The sequence below is a fragment of the Dermochelys coriacea genome, chromosome 8 (assembly GCF_009764565.3).
Source record: "Dermochelys coriacea isolate rDerCor1 chromosome 8, rDerCor1.pri.v4, whole genome shotgun sequence".
NCBI classification, from domain to species: domain Eukaryota; kingdom Metazoa; phylum Chordata; order Testudines; family Dermochelyidae; genus Dermochelys; species Dermochelys coriacea.
In genome coordinates, this window is record NC_050075.1 from 46,275,622 (window position 1) to 46,288,679 (window position 13,058).

General features: G+C 51.5%; 1 protein-coding gene across 2 annotated transcripts in view; it reads left to right on the forward strand.

Annotated features, from left to right (window-relative positions):
- The window catches only part of LOC119860687 (vesicle-associated membrane protein 4), a 76,759-nt gene that overhangs the window by 46,741 nt on the left and 16,960 nt on the right, over nucleotides 1–13,058 (forward strand). The window contains exon 8 of one of the 2 annotated variants that reach the window (XM_043520399.1): nucleotides 7,348–7,795. The exons of the other annotated variant lie outside the window; for it this stretch is intronic. Within the exon in view, the coding sequence (XP_043376334.1) occupies nucleotides 7,348–7,511 (164 nt within the window). The 3' untranslated portion in view covers nucleotides 7,512–7,795. Of the gene's footprint in view, nucleotides 1–7,347; nucleotides 7,796–13,058 lie in introns of those variants that run through there. 2 annotated transcript variants of the gene reach the window in all.

Here is a 13,058-nt window from a genome sequence, read left to right on the forward strand (position 1 = left end):
AAAATGATTGATAGAAGGTTTCGAAAACCTGACCTGTGAGGAAAGGTTAAAAAAACGGGGCCAATTTATTCTTGGGAAAAGAAGGATGAGCGGGGACCTGGTAACTCTTTGACTGTGCTAAGGGTTGTTATAAAGAAGATGGGGATCATTTGGTCTCTCTGTCCATGTACGAGAGGACAAGAAATCATGGACTTGATCTGCAACCCCATTTCTAATCTAGCACAATCCCAGCCCTGTACAATCCTGACCCCTAGAATCCTGCATACATCCACAGCCTCAAATGAAGCCCCAGCCATAATCCCCCAACCCCTTATACATCCTTGGTTCCCCCATGGACCTCCTGCTCCCCAACACCTATGAACTCCTCCCAAATACTTGAGGATCCCTCATCTACCTCAGTTCCCCACCTGTCCCAGGACTCCTTGGCTGGCTAGGTCTTCTCCCAGCACTCCTCTGCTTAGGGCCCTTACACCCACACACCCTGCTGTGCCCTAGCTCTTACCCCCGGCAATCCATGTATTTGTATGTTCCCCCAGGCTGAAGGATCCCCCTCCTGCATTGCCCCCTCCAGAGTCCCCAAGTGCCCATGCCCCTTGGACCTCACCATACATCATACCTGGGCTACCCACATTATTCCCCCCCCAAACCAGGAGATCCCCTAGTTCTCTGTGCAACACCCCCACTCCATTTCCACAGGCCCCCAATCCAGCCCCTTATGTACCTCAATGTCCCCCCAATCTTCTCTCCTCCCACCTTGGCTCTCCAGCCTCCCCTACACTCCCTGGCTCCACGTCCTCCCCCGGCCCCCCTCCATCCCAGCTCCCCAAGGCAGGTCACCTTGCCACTCTGGGTCACAGTGCTGCTCAGGTTTGGCCTGGCTGAGGGAGGGGCCACCAGGGTAAATAGAAGGGAGTGGCTTTGTGACCTGGTGCATGGGTTGCAATGTCATCAGAAATTTTGACCAACTCAAAATGTGTGTGAAAACATGGCAGTGGTGTCAAACCAGTCTTTCCATGACAAGTTTCCAGCTGAAAAGCTTTGACCAGCCCTAACATTGAGCCACAAGGAAGAAAGAAATGTTACCGAGGGTTTTAAATAAATACTGGCACAAGAGAATGGGAAGTGATGCAAATGCTCCTCTAGAAGTCTTTGCTTATCTAAAGAGTGTGAGAAAGATCCCCAGCTCCCTACTTCACTCAGTGCAGTCACCCTGGTCACTGCTATGTAAACACAGTTACATTGATTCTGTGGCTGCAAGGTAGGAACGTGTGTGGCTGCATGCTCGGTTAGCCAGTGGGATGAGGCCATCTGCGGCTATTTCAAGTGAGACAAGAGAGGAGAAGATGTCTTGATGAGCTTGAGGCATGACTTGCCCATGGGACAGGCAACCCTTTAAAGGGAGAACATACGCAGTTCTAAAGGGCTCTTTAAAGCTACCCAAGAAAGGCATAACAAGCAGTAATGGCTGGATGTTAAAGCCAGACAAATTCTAATGAGAACTAACACCCAGTTTTAACAATGAGAGTGTTTAACCATTGGCACAAGCTACCAAGGGAAGTGGTGGCCTCACCATTTCTAGGTCTTCAGTGCAAGACCGGACGACTTGCTGAAAGTTACTTTAGCCAAATTATTGGGCTCGATACAGGCATCATTGGGTGAGGTTCTCTGGCCTGTGTTATACCAGAGGTCAGATGAGATAAGCTAGGGCTCCCTGCTGGCCTTGACATCGATGACGCCAAAAAACGAAATGACGAGCCCTATAGCGTGAGGTGGGGCAGGCAGGGGTGAAAGTGAGCCAGTACAGTGTACTGGTAAAAAGTGGCTGTCGGTACCGGTCCGTACGCAGCCGACATTAAAATGCTGCCACGGCAGCGCTTTAAGGACCCTGATTAAAGCATTGCCCCTTTTGCCCCACCGCAACCCCATCAGTGGCCCTGCTGACGGAGCGGGGGAGAGGTGCAAAAGGGGCAGCGATGTTAAAGGCAAAGGACCTTGCTTAAAGCACTGCCACTGCAGCACTTTAACATCATTGCCTACCTCCACCCCCCAGGCCACCGATGGGGGGTGGGCAAAAGGGGTAGCTGCGCTGGGGCTGGTGATTTAAAAGGGCCCCAGGAGGCGCGGGCCAGGCAGCGCGGATGGGCTGGCTGGGGGAGGCTGACCTCCCCCAGCCCTGCCCCTTCCGGTCCGAGGCCTCGGGTCCTGGTAACATGCAGCAGTGGTCGGAGCTGAGCGTGATTACATGGAGCAGAGACTAATTACACATGTGTGACATGGACCATCTGGGCCAATGTCAGGCCTGGGGTACCATACATGAAAGCGAGCCCTTCCAGGCAAAGATGTGTAAGCCGTACGAATAACATACTGAGCCCAGATTTAGACTGATTGCCTGTAAAATGCAGAGCCTGTCAGCTCCCGTCCTTCTAACCCTACCCCTCTCCCAACTGGGGCCACGCTTTTCTCCTTGTGAAACAAAAGTGTTTACCGTTAGGGAGATCTGTGGTGCTAGAGACCTGCTGTGGCATTGGCAAGACACAGGCACATCTGTGTACATTAATGGGGTCCTACATGCACCGCAGGAAAACTGTACATAGACACCGGCAGGACGTAGACAAGTGAGGCTACTTGTGCATAGAACAGGGACTGCAGACAAGCTCAGGGCAGTGTCGTCTGTAACCACATGTTATGTCCTTGCTACTCCATGCAGCTCCTGTACGTCAGCATGGCCATCTGCATGCTTTGACACACTGCCTCTGGCTTTGGGCCTGCTTCATCAAGCTGCTTTAAACTGTTGGAGTGGGTGACAAGGCAGGCAAATTTCCAACCAGAGCAGCCTTGGAAAGGGTTAAAGCTGAATTTGCATCAGCAGAGCCCAACTAACGTGCCCCCCAACATGGCACTGTTACAGATCCTGCCCCTTTGAAAGCTGGATAAAGTTTGGAAGGGTTAAAGGAATCCCATCACTTTCCCAGGCCCTGGTCCCAGCACCCAAGTTAGATCCCAAACAGAGAGCCAGTATGACAGTCCCTAAGCCAACTGCTAGGAGATGAGGAGTAGACATGCCATGCCGCCCTTGAACAGTGGCTCATCTCAGACCCTGCCCTGTGCCAAAGAGCAAGCCAGCCACAGCCCTTTCTCCTGGGGTAACTTGGCTCTGAGGTACAGTGTCTCAGCCTTCTGGGGAACTTTATTTCTCAGGCTCAGAGCGGCTTGGAATGCATGTGTCAGGGTTTGGCAATGCAGGCACCTGAGGGCCCAGAAATACACCCAAGGGAGAGGCAGGTGTGTGCGTGCATGCGTGCGTGCGTGTGTGCGTGCGCACGCTGATGACATTGTGTAGCTACAGATAGGCTGCTCTGGGCACAGAGCCAGATATTAGCTACACTGGCTCAGATTCTTAGCCGACTTCTCTGGGCCAAAGCAGTCGCTGGTTGCAGTGCTGAGTGTGCATATGTCCATCTCTGTCTATGTGTCCTCTCCCCCCGGCTCTCTCTCATCCCCTGGGTTCATGAGGCAGATTTAATTGCATTTTTAAAAAATATTAATTTTGCTAGCAGCTGTGCTAATGTAAGTGCTGTCAATCACACACAGCCCCTTCCCCTTGGCTTTAGCTGGTGCCACTGCAAGGAGCTGGGATGTTCTCTGTGCAACAGGGCTAGCCAGAGGGGAAATGAAGAGATTAAAGCACACAAACCCTTAATAGATTTAAATGGTATTTCTTACTAATAAGGTTTAACATGCACAAGGATGACAAAGGGAAGCGTGAGTTCTTTACTCAACACAGAGAGCAACTAGCTCAGGGGTGGGCAAACTATGGCCCACGGGCCACATCTGGCCTGTCAGCCAATTTAATCCGGCCCTCGAGCTTCCACCTGCGAGTGGGGTCTGGGGCTTGCCCTGCTCCCGCTGAGGAGTAGAGTTGGGGGCTGCTCTGCGCGTGCCACAGCTCCCGGAAGCAGCGGCATGTCCCCACTGCTATGCTTAGGGGCAGCCAGGGGGCTCTGTGTGCTGCACTGTCTGCAGGCTGCACCCCTGCAGCTCCCATTGGCTCGGAACTGCAGCCAATGGGAGTGGCAGGAGCGGTGCCTGCTGACAGGGCAGCATACAGAGCCGCCTGGCCATGCCTCCATGTAGGAGCCAGAGTGGGGACATGCTGCTGCTGCCAGGAGCTGCTTGAGGTAAGCACCACCTGGAGTCTGCATCCCTGACCCCCTTCTGCACCCCAACCCCTGATCCCCAACCCCACCCCAGAGCCTGCACCCCCAGCTGGAGGCCCTCCCCACTCCAGCCCAGAGCCCCCACCCGCACTCTGAACTCCTCGTTTCTGGCCCCACCCCAGAGCCTGCACCCACCCCCTATACCCCAACCCTAATCCCCCTCCAGCCATCCAAACCCCTTAGTCTCAGCCTGGAACATGCTCCTATACCCCAAATCCCTCATTCCCAGCCCCACCCCAGAGCCCGCACCTCCAGCCAGAAGCCTCACCCCCTCCTGCACCCCAACTTCATGAACATTGTGGCCCTCCATACAATTTCCATACCCAGATGTGGCCCTCGGGCCAAAAAAGTTTGCCCACCCCTGAACTAGCAGATGCGAGGACTTGGCGTAGCAATGAATTGGTGCATGGCCTTGGGGGAAGTCAGTTTCCTCATCTTTACAATGCTGCTGCTGATACTTGCACACCCCTGTTAAAGTGCTTTGAGTGCTAGGTAAATGCAGGGTATTTATTACTGAACCACTCTTCACTCTCAAAGCTTTTGCAGTCACCACATGGGTGAAATTAAAGGATTAGAGGATTAATAAATATGCCTTAGACTCAAAGAGCTCAACCTCCTCTTTGTGATCACGTCACCCCTTAATCTATTTAGTTTACCAGTCTAAAAGTATCTACATGGGGAACAAATATTTAATAATAGGCTCCTCAATCTGGCAGAGAAAGGTTTAACACAATCCGACTGGAAGTTGAAACTAGACAAATTCAGACTGGAAATAAGGTGTAAATGTTTAACAGTGAGAGTAATTAGCCATTGAAGCAATTTACCAAGGGTTGATTCTCCATCACTGACAATTTTAAAATCAAAATTGGGTGATTTTCTGACAGATCTGCTCTAGAAATTATTTTAGGGCAGTTATCTGGCCTGTGTTACACAGGGGGTCAGACTAGATGATCACAATGGTTCTTTCTGGCCTGAGAATATCAATCTATAAATATGAATCTGACAGCTAGGGAAGGGCAGGATTAGATTTCCAAGATTACTCTGCTCAGCTACCATGTAGGCACCTAATGGAAACAGCCAATGGGAGTTAAAAGAAAAAACAAAACAAACACACACATGATCTTAGTGTTTTATCCTGCTGCCCAGTACCATAGTAGCAGAGCACCTTCCATGTGAAATCCATACTAATAGCTAAGGCCCTAGTGGATTTCATGGAGTCTCTGGCACTGCTACTTTCATACGGTTGGGAAAATCTGCCCCTGAAATCAGCAAGACCAAATGCAAGTGTTTGCTAGAAGGTATAAACCCAGAAACATCACTTTGGCTTAGACCACCATGGAGAAGATTTTATGAATTGGCGTCACCAGATAAACTGGATGAACATTAACCATGTGACATTTAGGACCAAAGTCCATGTCATGCTGCAACACTGGCAACCTCCCCGCATTCAAAAGTCCTGGGTCAGGTCCCCAGAAATCAGGAATTTGACTTAATTTTGGCCATAACGCTTTAGTGTGAACATTGTCACATTTCCACATAACCGTGAGAGCTAGAGACTTGCTTTAAAAAAAATTATGCATCAGCTTGTGGCACCTGGGGCTGTAAGAAAAAACAAACAGAACCCCCCCCCCCCCACACACACACATACCAAATATTATGAGTCTTGCAATAAAGTCATGAGTTGGCAATACCGCCACTGGGAGATATTAGTTAGACGATGGTGTGCAAGATGAGCAAGTAATTATCCTGCTACAATTAGGTAGAGCAATCAGATCAGTTTTTGAGAGCACGTTATCAAAAAAATATGGTCAACACAGGAGAGAAAATGGCACTAAAACGAATGTGGTGTCAGAGGTTGGGTATGTTGAGGCTAAAGAACTAAAGGCGAGAGAGGCTAAATCGCAGAGAACCAACGGTGGAGGTTATGAAGAGAGCAGGGAGAGATTATTCACTTGTTAAGAAAAGAAGAAGAAATAAGCTTACACTGCATAAGGGAAAATTAAATATTAATAGGAGGAAAATAGGAAGAGTTAATCAATGGAACGAACTGCCAAGGGGGGCTGGGGACACAGCATTACTGGAGAGATTGCAGGCTGAGCCCCTGTGCCAGCGACAGAACTCAGTCTGTTCTCTCGATATTCCCACCATGCAGAAAGGGGGATTTGAACACATCGCCGAAGTCTGCAGACCTTGGAAAGCCAAGCTAGTGCTGCAGGGCAATGGATCAGCTTCTCCAGAGGCATCAGGGTGCAGGCTTTAATGCAGCGCCACTCGTCCAGCTGACTGGCTGCTGGAATACCAGTGCTGCTCCTTAGAAACTGCCTCTGGCTCATGCCTTACAGCAGATAAGCACCAACTGGTTCAACTACCCTCCTATCCATCTCTCTCAGGGCTGGTCTACACTACACAGTTAGGTCGAGGTAAGGCAGGTTATGTCAACTTAACTATGTCAGTGTCTCCACTCCAGACATGCTCCCGCTGATGTAAGTGCCCTACAACACCGACATAACTCCACCTCCCCGAGAGGCATAGGTCTTATATCGGTGTAGTTAAGGTGACGCAGGAGCTGTGGAATTGACAAGAAATCCCCTCCCGCCTTGCCCTGGCTCCCCTGGAGAAGCCAGAGGGTCCCACCGCTCACCCCCTGCTGGGAGCCAGGCAACCTTGAGCTGTGAAATTGACACGGCTGGCCAGCTCCCTGAAGGGAGCAGGCAGGTGGGGGGGCGGGGGGGGAGAAAGAGGGTCAAAAAGCCCAGAGTGGCTTCCCCTGGCTTCCAGCAGGGAACAATGCGGGGCAAGAAGCCCCAGGCAGCTTTCTCCCACTCCCTGTGGGCAATGGAGAGCAGCGGGGGCGGCTTACCATTAGCCCAGGAGCCTGTGGGGCAGCCAGGCTCCTGACAGGGAGCTGCAAACAGAGTTGAGAGATTGGGCTCTCAGCTGCCCCCTCCCCACTGCCCCTCTTAGGTCGGTGGAAGTGTCCCTGGTGAGGATGCACATCACTGACACAAGGAATGTTGATATGAACCACCACAATAATTACTGTGTTGGCTATAAGTCAATCTAATATAAGTCAACTTACAGTTGTAGGGCAGACATACTCTCAGTCTCTGCTGTGTTCTCTGAATTCCAGCAGTCATGGACCACGATGCCAGTGCGTTAGGTGCTGTACAAACAAAGAACAAAAAGATGGCCCTGCTCCAAAGAGCTTCCAGTCTATATTCTGGCAGCATTATCGTCAGGCATTTACCAATTTACCCATGGTCAGCGTCTTTTGTGAAAAATCCACCCCTCTGAGCGACGTGGTTACACCGACCTAACCTCCTGTAGACAGCACTATGTCAGTGGGATAGCTTCTCCCATCAACACAGGAACTGCCTCTCGGGGAGGTGGATTAACTACGCTGACCAGAGAGTTCTCTCCCGTCGGCTTAGAGTGTCTTCATTAAAGCACTACAGCTGCATCAGTGCTGCTGCACCAAGGCCATGTTTTAAGTATAGACTTGCCCTCAGGCAAAGAGAACACCTCTACACGTCTCCAGTCACAGCAAATTTGGAAGGAGCTAGTCTTAATAAATCCACATAGGAATGTTGCTCCAATACCATAAAGAACAAGAATGGAAGGTTTTCGATATTTTGGCCATACGTGAGCTTGGAAAGAGCATATTTTTAACCAGTGAGTGTTGATTTCCCCAGAGACACACAAACCAATGAAAAATATTTCCATCAATAATAAATGAAATGTACAGCTAGGCAAAGTAAGAGAAATTCTGCTTGAGAACTTAGAGTTTGATTTAACAACTGGGCAGTGAGGCATAAGACCATGTAAGTGACTTGACCATGGTCACACTGGAGGGCTGGCTAATCTGAGAATTGAACCCACATCCCTGGCCACTAAACTCTCCTACTTACAAGGATGCCCATTCTGTACTCAGTCAAGCTGTCTCAGCCACATCTACTTGCCTGGCTTTTCCTCGTAAGTAGACTCTACATTTCTGTAGTCTGTTGGGGGGAGTGGCTCCTCCCCCTCTGGGTTTGTGGGCAGCCAATCTGCCCCTCTACGTTTCTGGGGGTCGCCTGACATGGGGAATCAGCGGGGCGATGGGAGACGTGAGCTCGGGCCTGTGATCAGGGCTGAACAACAAACACAGTTACAGAGCCCAGACCCTGGGGTCGGGGCAGCAGAGAGTCTCTGGCTCAGGCCTGCACTCAGGCTGAGCGGCAAACAGTCGGGCCTCCTAGCTCAGGCAGAGGGCCGACAAGCGCCGGCTTCTTGCCCGAGAGGGGGAGACAGACACCCACAGATTGGGGTGGCAGAGAAGACGCTGGCTCACCCACTCCACTGCGTCCCAGCCCAAGGCTCTAGCAGTGGCAGAGCGGTCTGCCACTGGGTCAGCAGGGATCCTGCCCGCGACACGCTGACTCGCTCGCTGGCAGCATTGCAGCCAGATTGGGGTCAGCTACCCTTGGGCCACTTCCCAACTCCCCCTCCGGACGTACCCGGCTCTGTAGAGGGTCATCAGGGAAGAAGGCCTCTGTCAGCGCTTGCAGCTCCTCCGTGCTCAAGTCTGTAAATGGTCCTGGTCAGCCCTCAGCATCCTCGGGGTCTGCAGCAGCCTCCCAGCTCAGCTCACAGCAGGTATCTGGCTTCTCTGGCGACTACCTCCGGACTGAGAGCTCCGGCCCGCCTTTTGTACTTCCAGTCCCACCCGCTAACTGGAGGGTTGAGTGTGGCATGGCTCTGCCCACCAGGGTTCAATAAGGGGCTCCTCCCCCTTTGGGCCTGTGGGCGACTAATCCACCACACTACAATCTCCCAGACAATGCTGCGATGTCAATCATCTTGCATACACCTGCTGGGCTTACATTGCCCTTAACTTCACTATCTATTTGGAGAGTCACTCTGTGTTTATTTATTTCCAGTATCAAACCATTTTTTGCACACCACCCCTTGGCTGTGTAAGTGTACTGTGACCCAGCAAAGAGCTCTGTTTCTGCATCACTGCTTTCTTCTTTAGCTATATGCTTTTATATGGGGGTACCTATATATTTGCAATTTGCATACAAAGCAACATACCTTTGCCATATGGTTGCATTTAATGGCCCTTTGGCGACTGCCAGTAGCAAAAATCCCCAACTGCTGGAGACGGGACACTAGATGGGGAGGGCTCTGAGTTACTACAGAGAATTCTTTCCCAGGTGTCTGGCCAGTGGGTCTTGCCCATATGCTTAGGGTCTCACTGATTGCCAGATTTGGAGTCAGGAAGGAATTTTCCCATAGGTCAGATTGGCAGAGACCCTGGGGGGCTTTCGCCTTCCTCTGCAGCATGGGGCATGGGTCACTTCCAGGTTTAAACTAGAGTAAATGGTGGATTCTCTGTAACTTGAAGTCTTTAAACCACGATTTGAGGACTTCGGTAACTTCAGCCAGAGGTTAGCGGTCTATTTACTCCTGAGGACATTCTGCACCAAAAAATTTAAAATTCTGCACCTAAATAAATAAATAAAAATTCTGCACACACTATTTTAATATTCTGAAAATTTTATTTGTCAAATAAATGTGGAGGCTCCAGCAAGGCATTGGGGAGCACAGGCCACTGGCTGCACAGAGGTAGGAGATCACTGTGCAGATCCCCCCGCCAGGGACACGGAATCAGCTGTGAGGCAGCACCTAACCCTGACATAGTGCAAGGACTGGACCGGCCCAGAACCACCCCAGGTGCACCAGGTGTGGGCAGGCAGGCTCAGCAAGGCAAGTTCCAAGTATGGAGCGGTTTAGTGTGGGAGGATCCAGGTGTGGGTTGACAGGGTTTTGTGTGGGGCAATCTGGGTGTGGGCAACTCAGTGGGGGATCCGGGTGCAGGGGGGATCTCGATGCACAGTGGCTTGTTTGGGGGGTTCTGGGTCCAACAGTAATGGGACTCTGTGGGGGGGGTCCAGGTGAAGGTGGTTGGGGCTCGGTGGGGTGGAGATCTGGATGCCATTGGCTTGTCTGGGTGGTCCAGGTGCATGAGGAGTGGGGGTCATGGGGAGGGGGGTTCTGAGTGGGGGAGGTGAGGCTCAGCAGGAGGGTCTGGATATGAGGGGATCTGGATGCATGGCGGTTGGGTGAATGGGGGAACAGCTTCCTGTACAGGGATCCCTCCCCCTGCAGCTGAGGAGTGATGGGTGCAGGAAGGGAGTGGGGAGAGTTTTCAGAGCTTCCTGCAGCCAGGGGAGAAATATGGGGGTGGATCTGACCTGGCTCTGGTTGCTGTACAGGGGAAGAGGAAGTCCCGTCTTCTCCATCCTAGCCGGGACTAGCAGCTGAGCCTGGCGCAGGATAGGAGCCACCAGCTGTGTCTTCCCTAGTCCCACCTCATGCCCCACAGTGATTTGCCTCTCTGCCGGCTGCCCTGGGCCCCTGAAGCATACTGCTGGAGAGGGTCACATGATAACTCTTGTGGCTTCCCTTTGCTTCCCCATTAGAAAGTCATTTTGCTGCAGGGAAGTAAAAAATCGGTGGGGGACAAATTCTGCGCATGTGCAGTGACACAGAATTCCCCCGGGAGTATTTATTACAGGAGTGGGTGAGTTCTGTGCCCTGCAATGTGTAGGAGGTCAGACTCAGTGATCATGATAGTCCCTCATGACCCTAAAGTCTATGAGTCTATAATTCATGTACAACACTGCAGACCTATGGCTGGACACCTTTGTGTTGATTGCTTCCATGTTTCCTGCAAACAAATCTAGTATCTAGTGTGTGGCCTAGTGGACAAAGCACTGGATTGCAACTACATCACTCAGGGGTGTGGATTTTTTACCTCCCTGGCTTCCATTCCCTGCATTGCCACTAGCCTGGCTGGATGACCTTGGGCAAGTCACTTTCCCATTCTGTGCCTCAGTTTCCCCATCTGTAAAACTGGGATAATGAAACCAACCTTCATAAAGCATGTTGAGATCTGCTGATGAAAAGCACCATACATGAGCAAGGTATCATTATTCCATCACTATGCTTCGGTGTGCATTTTTATTTGGAGGTACTTCTTCTAATACTCACTTGGGAAGCAGGGGAGCCCTGCAAACATCCACTAGCCTTATCTTCCATCCTGATTTTACAGAGATGTTTCTTTTACTTTTTTTTTCTTTATAATAAAAGTTCTGTTTTTAAGAATCTGATTGGGGTTTTTAGTGTCCTAAAAACCCAAGGGTCTGGTCTGTGCTCACCTTGTTTACTCTCAAGCCTCCCCAGGAAAGGGGTTGAAGGGGCTTGGGGGGATATTTTGGGGAAACAGGAACTCCAAGTGGTGCTTTTCCTGAATCTTTGTCTAACTCACTTGGTGATGGCAGCAATACTGTCCAAGCACAAGGAAGAATTTGTGCCTTGGGGATGTTTTTAATCTAAGCTGGTAGAAATAAGCATAGGGGGTCTTTCATGTGGGTCCCCATATCTGTACCCCAGAGTCAGAGTGGGGAAGGAACCCTGACATAAGCGGTTAAAATACCAAATTGCCTTGTTAAAAAATGTGCTGAGCTCTGCACGCCCTGCCTCAGACCGGAGAAAGGCTGGTGCTGGTCAAGACCGAACAAGCCCATCCCTTCAGCAAAAGGTTTGGAAACATCCTAACCCACCTGAGTCCTCCAATGAACTCTCCAGCAGAACCAGGGCAGATTTGACACTCCTAGAGCTGCTAAGGGAAAAAAGAAGCTACATTCCTCCCAGTCGCTGTCTCTTGGGGTAGGCCTTCACCACAGTCAGGGTGTGCGACTACAGCACAGAGACCTGAGCTAACTTTGATCTAGCTAGCATGGATAACAATAGCAGTGAAGCTGCAGCAGCATGGACTTCAGCGTGGGCTGTACAAGCCCACCCAGGACCCTGGGTATGTACTGAGGTGGCTAGCTAGCTACCTCCCCTTACACAGGTTTTTTTAAACACAGGCCTTATACGTGCAGAACTCGGAGGTTTAACCCAACTCAGACAGCAACTGCCTGCCTGACCCAGCTCTCTGCCTGCCAGCCCATCAGCCCATCCTCTCTTACAGACAGCAATCTAGTGTGAATCCCTCCCCCTTCCCTCCAAGGGAGATCTATCCCCCACATCCCTAAATACACTGATTCTCTGGGCTGGCAAGCGTGACAGGTTATCATTGGAAAAGAAAACCCTAGTGCTCCATTCCCCTCTCGCTCGCACTGATTTTACAGCAGCGTCACCCCATTGCATTCAGCAGGGCAACTCCTGATTTACACCTAGAGACCCCAGCCCCATGTGGAACCCTCGGCTTGAGTCTGAACATGACTGCACTGTTTGCTGAGAGTTCGGCCGCGAGCAGGAGGGAAGGTGGGGATCAGAGATGCTGTTCCTTTAAGAAATTCTAAAGCCAGCTCTGGAAGGTTCCTGTTACTCCCTGGCTCTGGCACAGCGACCCTCTCCCTCCGCCCGCCCTGAGTCCCAGCTGTACAAATGAAGCTCTGGTGAGCTCGCGGGCGTCCCTCACTCAGTAGCCAGCAGCATCGGAAGCAGCTCTGCTTTCCCACTGCCGGTACTGTGTGCAGTGCTGACGGGGGCAACATCCATAACAAAGATGTTGTGGTTTGGCTGTTGCTGTCAGTGGGCCTGGCCCGGGTGGCTCTGGGGAGCACGGTCCACCTCAGGAGGGCCAACGATAGGAACAGCAGATGCATCTACTCATTCGTTATCCCCAGCCCGAATGAGGCCAGCTGTCCAGAACCAGGCCAGGCACCGTCAGCCATGTGGGAGCTCCAGAGGGAGAGCAATGCACAGCACTCGGAGCTGAAGTCAGCCAAGGCCAGGCTGAGCTCCTGGAGAACTTGGTGACCCAGCTGCATGTGGCGCTGGGCGCAG